Source organism: Staurois parvus, unplaced genomic scaffold (assembly GCF_062004578.1).
Source record: "Staurois parvus isolate SC_StPar_1 unplaced genomic scaffold, SC_StPar_1.0 ptg003777l, whole genome shotgun sequence".
In the NCBI taxonomy this organism is placed as follows: Eukaryota; Metazoa; Chordata; class Amphibia; order Anura; family Ranidae; genus Staurois; species Staurois parvus.
Genome location: NW_028321573.1, coordinates 68,151 through 81,985, shown reverse-complemented (window position 1 = coordinate 81,985; position 13,835 = coordinate 68,151). Strand labels below are relative to the sequence as shown.

Here is a 13,835-nt window from a genome sequence, read left to right as displayed (position 1 = left end):
CCTCTAGTGCAGGAGGAGCAAGAGAGGTCACCCCTGCACCCCTTTCTTTTACCAGATACACAATACTTCCTTCACCTTCATGGGGAAGATTCTTTACATCAAGATGATCTAGATTCCACCTGCTTAAAGGTTTTTTAGGACACAAATGATTTTCCAGAGCAAATTGACCGATATCTGCACTAAATCTGATCTCACAGATTCTGACAGATGAGAGGGCTACATGTCATGCGATGGATGATGGTCATGTGACCTCCCCAGATCAGAGATCGTTATGTGACCCCTCAGAGAAGGTCCTTATGTAAAGACCCCGGGGTCCTCTATTGGCAGGGATTGTCAGTTCTATTTGTGGTGGCTTCAGTCAAATAACCCGTTTTTGATCTCTTCTGGCTTTCGGTCATTTAGAAAAGATCACAACTCAAGTCAGTTCACATGAAGGGACCTCAATCATCTCCATTTTACCTGCAGTCATCCCATCGATACAGGGCCGGACCCCACGCATGCTGCGGAATAAACAGAAATGTGTTATTTTCCTAATTCTGACAATTTCCCCCCCGAAAGACAATTACGTACTTTACATGGTCCTGCGGTACAGGAAAATGTCCTTCTGGGTTGTCAGAGCAGCCAGTTGTCATATTGTACAGCTGCAATGTTCCTCTGCGAATCCCCTACCTATACTTTGTTGTATGATAGCCACTCCCCCGCAGTACCGACCTGCTCCACCCACTTCCCACCCTCAGAGAGCACACAAACTAGGATTTCAGGACCAGAATATCATCCATCATGAGCTGAAGACCTGCAGCATACTACACCGAATCCCATGTTATCTCCTGCTGTAGGTCTGGTCCAGGGGCGGACTGACAACTCATGGGGCCCCCAGGCAATAGAGGATCATGGGGCCCCTGTGTCCTTGCCCAAACTCAAAAAAGCCTATGAAAAAAGGTACTAGGGGCATCTCATGGGGCCCCCTACTGACCCGGGGCCCTCGGGCAGTGCCCGAGTTTCCAAATGGTCAGTCCGCCCCTAGTCTGGTCAGACCATCCGCCACATTCTCCATAGAGACCAAGTCCCAGGAGGTTTTCACATTCAAAGAAGAGACTTTTCTCTAAATACGTCTAAATGATGACCCCTCTCAGATATTACAGAACAATACAATGTTATAAAAGACAAATTACACATTCTGCCTCATTAACCAGACAAAACCTTAGGCAACCCTAAATCAGGTGTGAATCTATGGGGGGCGACAGGAGAATGGAGGAACCATGGGCATGTACTGCTCACCTCAGCCGTAGAGATGTTGGCTTAAACCCGGAAATCCCACAAAAACTGGATGGGAGACGAATGCTGCCACCGAGGTCAGTTCCGAAGCCCAGAATCGAACCTCCACCTCCAATCAGAGCACCTTCTCCACCTGTGGACCCCGAAGCCCCCTTGGCTGTGTTATGTGGGTTCCTTGTGTATCCGTAGATTGTGTTGCTGGTTTCATAGCTGTGGAGAGCGGAAGACATTATAATGGCTTTCCTGCATCATAATCGAGAATCTGAAACTTGATATTCACATAAAGTTGAATTTCAAACAAAGAAATAAATATATAAATATATCTCTCACCATCTCATCCCATACATCGCATTACCAGAGGGTGACACCACCACTTCCTGGTGCAGCATCATCTCTCCACCTCCACAAGAAGCTGAACCTGGAAAAAGTGTTGTCACCTCCTGGATATACAGTGTGGCAGAGGTGAGGTAGAGTCATCCTCCACAATCTCTATCCCCCCATTGTTCCTGATTGGTCACTCTCCTGGCCATGCAGTGTGATGATCGGCAGATAAAGATAGTTATTGGAGAAGGTAAGGAATGCTTTCTGGGATCTGTGCCTGGGGAGTGAGGGCTTCCTTATCTCCCGGGACCTTGAACTGCATCTGGCTGCTCCATCTCCTGAACCTTCTCCAACCCAGTCTGCAGGAGGACCACCATATTTCCTGACCATTAACCCGTAGAAGATGAACATTACACCTTCCATCCACCCAGAAGGGAAGCGGTCTTGTCTGTAAGTCATCCCAGCCTCCCTCCCAGAGATCACGTTGTTGTCCATCATTACAGAATGATCTGCTCTCTGCATGGGCCAGAATCAGTGGTAGAAGGCTAGCCCCTAGTCCCCTAGTTGGGTCTGTCACAGTGGAGGGTGGGGTGAAGGAAGAGGTGGAGGATGAGGTGGGGGGTGGAGTGAAGGAAGAAATGGAGGATGGGGTGAAGGAAGAGGACGAGGATGGGGTGCAGGACGAGGTGGAGGATGGGGTGAAGGACGAGGTGGAGGACGGGGTGAAGGACGAGGTGGAGGACGGGGTGGAGGACGGGGTGGAGGACGAGGTGGAGGACGGGGTGAAGGACGAGGTGGAGGATGGGGTGAAGGACGAGGTGGAGGATGAGGTGAAGGAAGAGGACGAGGATGGGGTGAAGGAAGAGGACGAGGATGGGGTGAAGGAAGAGGACGAGGATGGGGTGCAGGAAGAGGTGGAGGATGGGGTGCAGGACGAGGTGGAGGATGGGGTGAAGGACGAGGTGGAGGATGGGGTGAAGGACGAGGTGGAGGACGGGGTGGAGGACGGGGTGGAGGACGAGGTGGAGGACGGGGTGAAGGACGAGGTGGAGGACGGGGTGAAGGACGAGGTGGAGGATGAGGTGGAGGATGGGGTGAAGGACGAGGTGGAGGATGGGGTGGAGGATGGGGTGAAGGAAGAGGTGGAGGATGGGGTGAAGGACGAGGTGGAGGATGGGGTGAAGGACGAGGTGGAGGACGGGGTGGAGGATGGGGTGAAGGACGAGGTGGAGGATGGCGTGGAGGATGAGGTGAGGTGGAGGAAGAGGTAATGGGTGAGGTGGAGGAAGAGGTGGAGGATGGGGTGAAAGAATAGGTGGAGAATGGGGTGAAGGAAGAGGACGAGGATGGGGTGAAGGAAGAGGTGGAGGATGGGGTGAAGGACGAGGTGGAGGATGGGGTGAAGGACGAGGTGGAGGACGGGGTGGAGGACGGGGTGAAGGACGAGGTGGAGGACGAGGTGGAGGATGGGGTGAAGGACGAGGTGGAGGATGAGGTGGAGGATGGGGTGAAGGACGAGGTGGAGGATGGGGTGGAGGATGGGGTGAAGGAAGAGGTGGAGGATGGGGTGAAGGACGAGGTGGAGGATGGGGTGAAGGACGAGGTGGAGGACGGGGTGGAGGATGGGGTGAAGGACGAGGTGGAGGATGGGGTGAAGGACGAGGTGGAGGATGGGGTGAAGGACGAGGTGGAGGACGGGGTGGAGGACGGGGTGAAGGACGACGTGGAGGATGGGGTGAAGGACGAGGTGGAGGATGGGGTGAAGGACGAGGTGGAGGATGAGGTGGAGGATGGGGTGAAGGACGAGGTGGAGGATGGGGTGGAGGATGGGGTGAAGGAAGAGGTGGAGGATGGGGTGAAGGACGAGGTGGAGGATGGGGTGAAGGACGAGGTGGAGGACGGGGTGGAGGATGGGGTGAAGGACGAGGTGGAGGATGGGGTGAAGGACGAGGTGGAGGATGGGGTGAAGGACGAGGTGGAGGACGGGGTGGAGGATGGGGTGAAGGACGAGGTGGAGGATGGCGTGGAGGATGAGGTGAGGTGGAGGAAGAGGTAATGGGTGAGGTGGAGGAAGAGGTGGAGGATGGGGTGAAAGAATAGGTGGAGAATGGGGTGAAGGAAGAGGACGAGGACGGGGTGAAGGACGAGGTGGAGGATGGGGTGAAGGACGAGGTGGAGGATGGGGTGAAGGACGAGGTGGAGGATGGGGTGAAGGACGAGATGGAGGACGGGGTGGAGGACGGGGTGAAGGATGAGGTGGAGGATGGGGTGAAGGACGAGGTGGAGGAAGGGGTGAAGGACGAGGTGGAGGATGGGGTGAAGGACGAGGTGGAGGATGAGGTGAAGGAAGAGGACGAGGATGGGGTGAAGGAAGAGGACGAGGATGGGGTGAAGGAAGAGGACGAGGATGGGGTGCAGGAAGAGGTGGAGGATGGGGTGCAGGACGAGGTGGAGGATGGGGTGAAGGACGAGGTGGAGGATGGGGTGAAGGACGAGGTGGAGGACGGGGTGGAGGACGGGGTGGAGGACGAGGTGGAGGACGGGGTGAAGGACGAGGTGGAGGACGGGGTGAAGGACGAGGTGGAGGATGAGGTGGAGGATGAGGTGAAGGACGAGGTGGAGGATGGGGTGGAGGATGGGGTGAAGGAAGAGGTGGAGGATGGGGTGAAGGACGAGGTGGAGGATGGGGTGAAGGACGAGGTGGAGGACGGGGTGGAGGATGGGGTGAAGGACGAGGTGGAGGATGGGGTGAAGGACGAGGTGGAGGATGGCGTGGAGGATGAGGTGAGGTGGAGGAAGAGGTAATGGGTGAGGTGGAGGAAGAGGTGGAGGATGGGGTGAAAGAATAGGTGGAGAATGGGGTGAAGGAAGAGGACGAGGATGGGGTGAAGGAAGAGGTGGAGGATGGGGTGAAGGAAGAGGTGGTGGAGGGTATGGTTGTGGAAGAGGTGGGGGGTGAGGTGGAGGAAGAGGTGGAAGGTAGGGAGAAGGAAGAGGTGGAGGATGTGGTGAAGAAAAAGGTGGAGGGTGGGGTGGAGGAAGAGGTCAGGGGAGAGGTGAAGGAAGAGGAGGAGGGTGGGGTGAAGGAAAAGGTGAAGGATAGGGTGAAGGAAGAGGTGGTGGATGGGGTGAAGGAAGAGGTGGAGGATGGGGTGAAGGAAGAGGTGGAGGATGGGGTGAAGGAAGAGGTAGGTGGTGAGATGAAGGATGAGGTGGAGGATGGACTTGAGGATGAGGGGGGGGGGGTGAGGCGAAGGAAGGGTGGAGGATGGGGTGAAGGAAGAGGTGGAGGGGTGAGGCGAAGGAAGGGTGGAGGATGGGGTGAAGGAAGATGTGGAGGATGGAGTGGAAGATGAGGTGGGGGGGTGAGGCGAAGGAAGGGTGGGGTGAAGGAAGAGGTGGAGGGGTGAGGCGAAGGAAGGGTGGAGGATGGGGTGAAGGAAGATGTGGAGGATGGAGTGGAAGATGAGGTGGGGGGGTGAGGCGAAGGAAGGGTGGGGTGAAGGAAGAGGTGGAGGGTGGGGTGAAGGATGGGGTGGAGGAAGAGGTGCAGAATGGACTTGAGGATGAGGTGGGGGGGGGGAGGTGCAGGAAGAGGTGGAGGGTGGGGTGAAGGAGTAGGTGGAGGGGTGAGGCGAAGGAAGGGTGGAGGATGGGGTGAAGGAAGATGTGGAGGATGGAGTGGAAGATGAGGTGGGGGGGTGAGGCGAAGGAAGGGTGGAGGGTGGGGTGAAGGAAGGGGGGGGGGGTAAGGTGAAGGAAGAGGTGGGTGGTGAGATGAAGGATGAGGTGGGGGATGGAGTGAAGCGAGGGGTGGAGGAAGAGGTGGGGGGTGAGGTGAAGGAAGGGTGGATGATGGGGTGGAGGGTGGGGTGAAGTAAGAGATGGAGGACGAAGTGGTGGATGGAATGGGGGAAGAGGTGGGGGGTGAGATGAAGGATGAGGTGGAGGATGGAGTGGAGGATGAGGTGGGTGGTGAGATGAAGAATGAGGTGGAGGATGAGGTGGGGGGTGAGATGAAGGACGAGGTGGAGGATGGAGTGGAGGATGAGGTGGGGGGTGAGATGAAGGACGAGGTGGAGGATGGAGTGGAGGATGAGGTGGGGGACGAGATGAAGGATGAGGTGGAGGAAGGAGTGGGGAAAGAGGTGGGTGGTGAGATGAAGGATGAGGTGGAGGATGAGGTGGAGGATGGAGTGGAGGATGAGGTGGGGGGTGAGATGAAGGACGAGGTGGAGGATGGAGTGGGGAAAGAGGTGGAGGATGGAGTGGAGGAAGAGGTGGGGGGTGAGGTGAAGGAAGGGTGGATGATGGGGTGGAGGGTGGGGTGAAGTAAGAGATGGAGGACGAAGTGGAGGATGGAATGGGGGAAGAGGTGGGGGGTGAGATGAAGGACGAGGTGGAGGATGGAGTGGGGAAAGAGGTGGAGGATGGAGTGGAGGAAGAGGTGGGGGGTGAGGTGAAGGAAGGGTGGATGATGGGGTGGAGGGTGGGGTGAAGTAAGAGATGGAGGACGAAGTGGAGGATGGAATGGGGGAAGAGGTGGGGGGTGAGATGAAGGTTGAGGTGGAGGATGGAGTGGAGGATGAGGTGGGTGGTGAGATGAAGGATGAGGTGGAGGATGAGGTGGGGGGTGAGATGAAGGACGAGGTGGAGGATGGAGTGGAGGATGAAGTGGGGGGTGAGATGAAGGACGAGGTGGAGGATGGAGTGGAGGATGAGGTGGGGGACGAGATGAAGGATGAGGTGGAGGAAGGAGTGGGGAAAGAGGTGGGTGGTGAGATGGAGGATGAGGTGGAGGATGGAGTGGAGGAAGAGATGAGTGGTGTCATGAAGGATGAGGTGGAGGATGGAGTGGAGGAAGAGATGGGTGGTGAGATGAAGGATGAGGTGGAGGATGGAGTGGGGGAAGAGGGGGGGGGGGCGAGATGAAGGATGAGGTGGAGGATGGAGTGGAGGATGAGTTGGGTGGTGAGATGAAGGATGAGGTGGAGGATGGAGTGGAGGATGGAGTGGAGGATGAGTTGGGTGGTGAGATGAAGGATGAGGTGGAGGATGGAGTGGAGGATGAGTTGGGTGGTGAGATGGAGGATGGAGTGGAGGATGGAGTGGAGGATGGAGTGGAGGAAGAAGGGGTCCTCACCAGATCAGGCTCTGCGGCACGTTGGTCTTGGCGAACACAATGGCTCCTTGTTTCTTCAAGACTTTGACGATGACGCTGTCCTCCTCCTCCAGAACATCCAGATACTGAGCCAGGCCACATGTGGAGGGGTGACCCTGGAATCCCAGAGAGGACGGTTAGGACCCTCCATGCCAGGAGAGGTCAGTCAGGAGGATATTTGAATACGGGAATCAGATTCTGAATTGAACACCAGTGGATGGAGCTGTGATTGGACGGTTGGATAAATGGCTCTCTATGTCCAGTCCAGGGCCCGGTCCATGACCTGGAGGCTCTACGATTGGACGATTGGACCTCCAGATAAAAGATCTGAAACACACATCAGTATAATTACCTGATAGCCAACATGCTCCTTTATGGACACTGGGACCCCATACAAGGGGCCCTTCACTTCACTCTCTCGTAGTTTCTTCAGTTGATCTTCACAGTCGGACAGGAAAACAGTCACGCAGTTCAGAGTCTTGTGAACTTCAAGAGCCTGCGGAGAGGATGGCACTCCCGTTAGTCTCCTGGTAAAGGTGTATGTGTGCTTTTGGGGGCAGTGTAGCCGGCTCTATCATTCTGCCATTGAGGGACATTTACGGATGAGACTTTGGCTACTCCTCCACCCCCCCCCCCCGTACCAGGACGGCTACATCACTTCCTGTTAGCAGAGTGGATCCAGTTTTAATAACAGCAGAGGATCCTGGGACTTGTAGTCCTATAACCAATACATCCCGTATTCCTGAGTGCTGGCTGAACTACAACTACCAGAGAGCTGGGGAATGAGGAGGATGCTGGGAGAGCAGATATATTCCAGAGCATGGGACTGGCTCGCTCTCTTGGCATGGGATCCAGAGCTGGACACAGGGCGACTGCCGTTCTCCTCCAGAGGAAGCGGAGGGACTCTGCACAGTAGTTCGGCACAGTGGTGACACCGATCGTTGCACCGGGACTGTCTCTGTCCGGTCCTCGCTCGGACATTGCTGCTCCCCATGCTGACAGGCTGGGTGGTGGTAACTCTACACATCTATGCGGACAGTCAAGAGCCCGGGAGAGAACTCTATCCATAGGATTGGTGAGCCGGCGGATGCCCAACCTCTCTGCCATCACTCTAGAGACACTCCATGCCAACACCTTTACACCTCAGTATCAGGAGACCTTTGCTTTGACCTTTACCACAGCCTGTTATCGTCATTGAATGACCAGTATTCACTCATGTTTATGGGCCCCACCATTGCTAGCAGAAGAGTGCGGATACCATCATTTTAGGACCTTCTAAAATCAAAGGACTTATGCTGCAATCTCTGATTGAAGGGGCCTTTTCCTTTCTAAGGCCGTTGTTACTCGAACCGAGAACGTACGTATGTTTATTCAGGAGCAGACAGAATTCTCTGCCCACCCCTTGTACCGCCGGTGGCCCTGAGGGGCCCAGAGGGAGCCGACAAGCCAACAAGTCTTCTCTTGCCCCTCTTACTGCCGGTTGGATTTATATAGTTGAAGCGTATTACTAATGACTGTATTATCTGTTCAGCTTTGCTGTTGCCTGTTCCTGTCGTACCGAAGTTCTGCTTCCATGCATGATGGGGGGTTCTGTACCCCAAACCCAACGTTCTTGTGCTCTCCTCTGCTGGACAAATCGAATATCGAGGTGTTAGGAACGAATCGTGCCGCTTATTCTGTACTACTGAAATACGACTGAACCCCGAGAGTCAGAGGTGCCGCTGGGCTTGCAAGGTCAGGGCAACCACTAGGGACCAGCACCACAGAGCGGCCCCTAAAGGGGCAGCGCCATATTAATATGAAACATCCATCAATAATATTCCATATCTTCCCCTGACAGCCAGCAAGTGGTGGGACTGGTATCCCGGCAACCCAGAGGGTTGGTTTACTGCTGTGCCGTACATTAAGAAGGATCTCCGAGAACTGCCGGCCCCCCGAGAACTGCCTCCTGTCCCAGAACTGCCGCCCCCATGAGAACTGCCGCCCGTCCCAGAACTGCCGCCCCCATGAGAACTGCCGCCCCCATGAGAACTGCCGCCTGTCCCAGAACTGCCGCCCCCATGAGAACTGCCGCCCCCATGAGAACTGCCACCCGTCCCAGAACTGTCGGCCCGTCCCAGAACTGCCGCCCGTCCCAGAACTGCCGCCCGTCCCAGAACTGCCGCCCGTCCCAGAACTGCCGCCCGTCCCAGAACTGTCGGCCCCTCCGAGAACTGTCGGCCCCTCCGAGAACTGCCGCCCGTCCCAGAACTGCCGCCCGTCCCAGAACTGCCGCCCCCATGAGAACTGCCGCCCTCCGAGAACTGCCGCCCGTCCCAGAACTGCCGCCCCCATGAGAACTGCCGCCCGTCCCAGAACTGCCGCCCGTCCCAGAACTGCCGCCCCCATGAGAACTGCCGCCCTCCAAGAACTGTCGCCCGGCCCTCCGAGAACTGCCACCAGTCCCAGAACTGCCAGTCACGTCGGTCCCGCCTCCTGCATCTACTGGGGGTCACCTGGGTCCCGCCTCCTGCATCTACTGGGGGTCACGTGGGTCCCTCCTCCTGCATCTACTGGGGGTCACGTGGGTCCCTCCTCCTGCATCTACTGGGGGTCACGTGGGTCCCACCTCCTGCATCTACTGGGGGTCACGTGGGTCCCGCCTCCTGCATCTACTGGGGGTCACCTGGGTCCCTCCTCCTGCATCTACTGGGGGTCACGTGGGTCCCTCCTCCTGCATCTACTGGGGGTCACGTGGGTCCCGCCTCCTGCATCTACTGGGGGTCACCTGGGTCCCGCCTCCTGCATCTACTGGGGATCACCTGGGTCCCGCCTCCTGCATCTACTGGGGGTCACGTGGGTCCCTCCTCCTGCATCTACTGGGGGTCACGTGGGTCCCTCCTCCTGCATCTACTGGGGGTCACCTGGGTCCCGCCTCCTGCATCTACTGGGGGTCACGTGGGTCCCTCCTCCTGCATCTACTGGGGGTCACCTGGGTCCCACCTCCTGCATCTACTGGGGGTCACGTGGGTGTAGATATTGATGGTTCTCACTCACCTTCTGGACATAGACGTAGAGCGCCGTCTCCGGGGACAGAGCGCCGTCCTTCAGCTCCTCAGCCAACTCCACCAACGTCAGATCCAGAATCCTCTGCTGGTCCAGGCCGGGGTTCTACAGGAAGACACGGAGCGGTGAGGACTGGGAACACCCCTACTGACTGCTCCACCAATAACAGGATCCGGGTCTACGAGGATCTGTCCTCAAGTCTGAAGCTGAACCCAACCTCCATGGACATGACACGGATGATATGACCCCCAAACGGTGCCGGCCCACCCGGGAAGACAATTGTCCATGGAGAGTCCATGCAGAATGATCATAGACATGGACACGGATCCCGGGGCCCCTCCAGTCCAACATCTAATGAGTAGGAGGGCCGGGGGCACCGCTTCATTACTGAAACCCATCCCCTGTGGTTCTAGCTCCACCCCCTCTCCTCCTCCCCCCCCCCCTCCTCGTGGACGTGTTGGTACAGATCGGGACCCCCGGCCGTGTTGGTACAGATCGGGACCCCCGGCCGTGTTGGTACAGATCGGGACCCCCGGCCGTGTTGGTACAGATCGGGACCCCCGGCCGTGTTGGTACAGATCGGGACCCCCGGCCGTGTTCGTACAGATTAGGACCCCCGGCCGTGTTGGTACAGATCGGGACCCCCGGCCGTGTTGGTACAGATCGGGACCCCCGGCCGTGTTGGTACAGATCGGGACCCCCGGCCGTGTTGGTACAGATCGGGACCCCCGGCCGTGTTGGTACAGATCGGGACCCCCGGCCGTGTTCGTACAGATTGGGACCCCCGGCCGTGTTGGTACAGATCGGGACCCCCGGCCGTGTTGGTACAGATCGGGACCCCCGGCCGTGTTGGTACAGATCGGGACCCCCGGCCGTGTTGGTACAGATCGGGACCCCCGGCCGTGTTGGTGCAGATCGGGACCCCCGGCCGTGTTGGTACAGATCGGGACTCCCGGCCGTGTTCGTACAGATCGGGACCCCCGGCCGTGTTGGTACAGATGGGGACCCCCGGCCGTGTTGGTACAGATCGGGACCCCCGGCCGTGTTGGTACAGATTAGGACCCCCGGCCGTGTTGGTACAGATTAGGACCCCCGGCCGTGTTGGTACAGATCGGGACCCCCGGCCGTGTTGGTACAGATTAGGACCCCCTGGCCGTGTTGGTACAGATTAGGACCCCCTGGCCGTGTTGGTACAGATTAGGACCCCCGGCCGTGTTGGTACAGATCGGGACCCCCGGCCGTGTTGGTACAGATCAGGACCCCCGGCCGTGTTGGTACAGATTAGGACCCCCGGCCGTGTTGGTACAGATTAGGACCCCCTGGCCGTGTTGGTACAGATCGGGACCCCCGGCCGTGTTGGTACAGATCGGGACCCCCTGGCCGTGTTGGTACAGATCGGGACCCCCGGCCGTGTTGGTACAGATTAGGACCCCCTGGCCGTGTTGGTACAGATTAGGACCCCCTGGCCGTGTTGGTACAGATCGGGACCCCCGGCCGTGTTGGTACAGATCGGGACCCCCTGGCCGTGTTGGTACAGATCGGGACCCCCGGCCGTGTTGGTACAGATTAGGACCCCCTGGCCGTGTTGGTACAGATTAGGACCCCCGGCCGTGTTGGTACAGATTAGGACCCCCGGCCGTGTTGGTACAGATTAGGACCCCCTGGCCGTGTTCGTACAGTTTGGAACCCGTGGCCCCCACAGCTCCAGCCACATAAACTGACAGGTGAATCACACTGTAGAAGACACAGTGCCCATGTGAATGAGCCCCGTGGCCCCGCCCACACACAGAGATTTAGCAGGATTGTGTTTGTGTCCAATAATAATGAGTGTATACATTCGGGGGCGGGGCCTTGTCAGGGAGGCTGTTCAGTGATCTGATTGGAGGGGAGCTGCTGTACCTGCTGGTGAAATGTGCGCAGAGCCTCCTGCATGAGGCGCACACTGTCCTCCCTCCTCGTCCTCTCCTCCTCCATCCTCCTGCGGATCCCACGTCTCCTCCTCCATCTCAGGCCGTACGCCGAGGCAGCCAGGAGGCACCCCAGGGTGGCCAAGAGCTTGCACTCTAATGAGCGCTCAGAGAGCAGATGGGCCAGCGTCTCCTTCATGACGTCAATTTGCTGCAGGGGAGACATCGACTCTTCTATCACGCAGACTGGAACGTCAGATGTTCGATCCGGGAACCAATCCCACAAGGCGCTCCGTAATCTGCAAGAAATTCACAGTGAGGATAGATATGACTGACCCCCGCACTCTACAGTATGTTGTATGTTACATACTCCTGACCCCCGCACTCTACAGTATGTTGTATGTTACATACTCCTGACCCCCGCACTCTACAGTATGTTGTATGTTACATACTCCTGACCCCCGCACTCTACAGTATGTTGTATGTTACATACTCCTGACCCCCGCACTCTACAGTATGTTGTATGTTACATACTCCTGACCCCCGCACTCTACAGTATGTTGTATGTTACATACTCCTGACCCCCGCACTCTACAGTATGTTGTATGTTACATACTCCTGACCCCCGCACCCTACAGTATGTTGTATGTTACATACTCCTGACCCCCGCACTCTACAGTATGTTGTATGTTACATACTCCTGACCCCCGCACCCTACAGTATGTTGTATGTTACATACTCCTGACCCCCGCACTCTACAGTATGTTGTATGTTACATACTCCTGACCCCCGCACTCTACAGTATGTTGTATGTTACACACTCCTGACCCCCGCACTCTACAGTATGTTGTATGTTACATACTCCTGACCCCCGCACTCTACATTGTGTTGTATGTTACACACTCCTGACCCCCGCACTCCACAGTATGTTGTATGTTACATACTCCCGACCCCCCGCACCCTACAGTATGTTACATACTCCTGACCCCCGCACTCTACAGTATGTTGTATGTTACATACTCCTGACCCCCGCACTCTACAGTATGTTGTATGTTACATACTCCTGACCCCCGCACTCTACAGTATGTTGTATGTTACATACTCCTGACCCCCGCACCCTACAGTATGTTGTATGTTACATACTCCTGACCCCCGCACTCTACAGTATGTTGTATGTTACATACTCCCGACCCCGCACCCTACAGTATGTTGTATGTTACATACTCCTGACCCCCGCACCCTACATTGTGTTGTATGTTACACACTCCTGACCCCCGCACTCCACAGTATGTTGTATGTTACATACTCCTGACCCCCCGCACTCTACAGTATGTTGTATGTTACATACTCCTGACCCCCGCACCCTACAGTATGTTGTATGTTACATACTCCTGACCCCCGCACCCTACATTCTGTTGTATGTTACATACTCCTGACCCCCGCACCCTACAGTATGTTACATACTCCTGACCCCCGCACTCTACAGTATGTTGTATGTTACATACTCCTGACCCCCGCACCCTACAGTATGTTGTATGTTACACACTCCTGACCCCCGCACCCTACATTCTGTTGTATGTTACATACTCCTGACCCCCGCACCCTACATTCTGTTGTATGTTACATACTCCTGACCCCCGCACTCTACAGTATGTTGTATGTTACATACTCCTGACCCCCGCACTCTACAGTATGTTGTATGTTACATACTCCTGACCCCCGCACTCTACAGTATGTTGTATGTTACATACTCCTGACCCCCGCACTCTACAGTATGTTGTATGTTACATACTCCTGACCCCCGCACCCTACAGTATGTTGTATGTTACATACTCCTGACCCCCGCACTCTACAGTATGTTGTATGTTACATACTCCTGACCCCCGCACTCTACAGTATGTTGTATGTTACACACTCCTGACCCCCGCACTCTACAGTATGTTGTATGTTACATACTCCTGACCCCCGCACTCTACATTGTGTTGTATGTTACACACTCCTGACCCCCGCACTCCACAGTATGTTGTATGTTACATACTCCCGACCCCCCGCACCCTACAGTATGTTACATACTCCTGACCCCCGCACTCTACAGTATGTTGTATGTTACATACTCCTGACCCCCG

General features: G+C 56.4%; 1 protein-coding gene across 2 annotated transcripts in view; it reads right to left on the bottom strand.

The window, feature by feature from the left end:
* Positions 1-12,004, bottom strand: part of LOC149427424 (vitamin D3 hydroxylase-associated protein-like) — a 28,336-nt gene extending 16,332 nt beyond the window's left edge. The window contains exons 1-6 of one of the 2 annotated variants that reach the window (XM_089668053.1): positions 11,702-12,004; positions 9,794-9,907; positions 7,110-7,253; positions 6,740-6,873; positions 1,279-1,485; positions 460-500 (exon numbers count right to left, since the gene is read on the bottom strand). In XM_089668053.1, coding sequence (XP_089524179.1) covers positions 460-500; positions 1,279-1,485; positions 6,740-6,873; positions 7,110-7,253; positions 9,794-9,907; positions 11,702-11,935 — 874 coding nt within the window. In that variant the 5' untranslated portion in view covers positions 11,936-12,004. The remainder of the gene's footprint in view (positions 1-459; positions 501-1,278; positions 1,486-6,739; positions 6,874-7,109; positions 7,254-9,793; positions 9,908-11,701) is intronic. The other variant, XM_089668054.1, reaches the window with a different exon arrangement.
* Between the last annotated feature and the right edge of the window lie 1,831 nt (positions 12,005-13,835).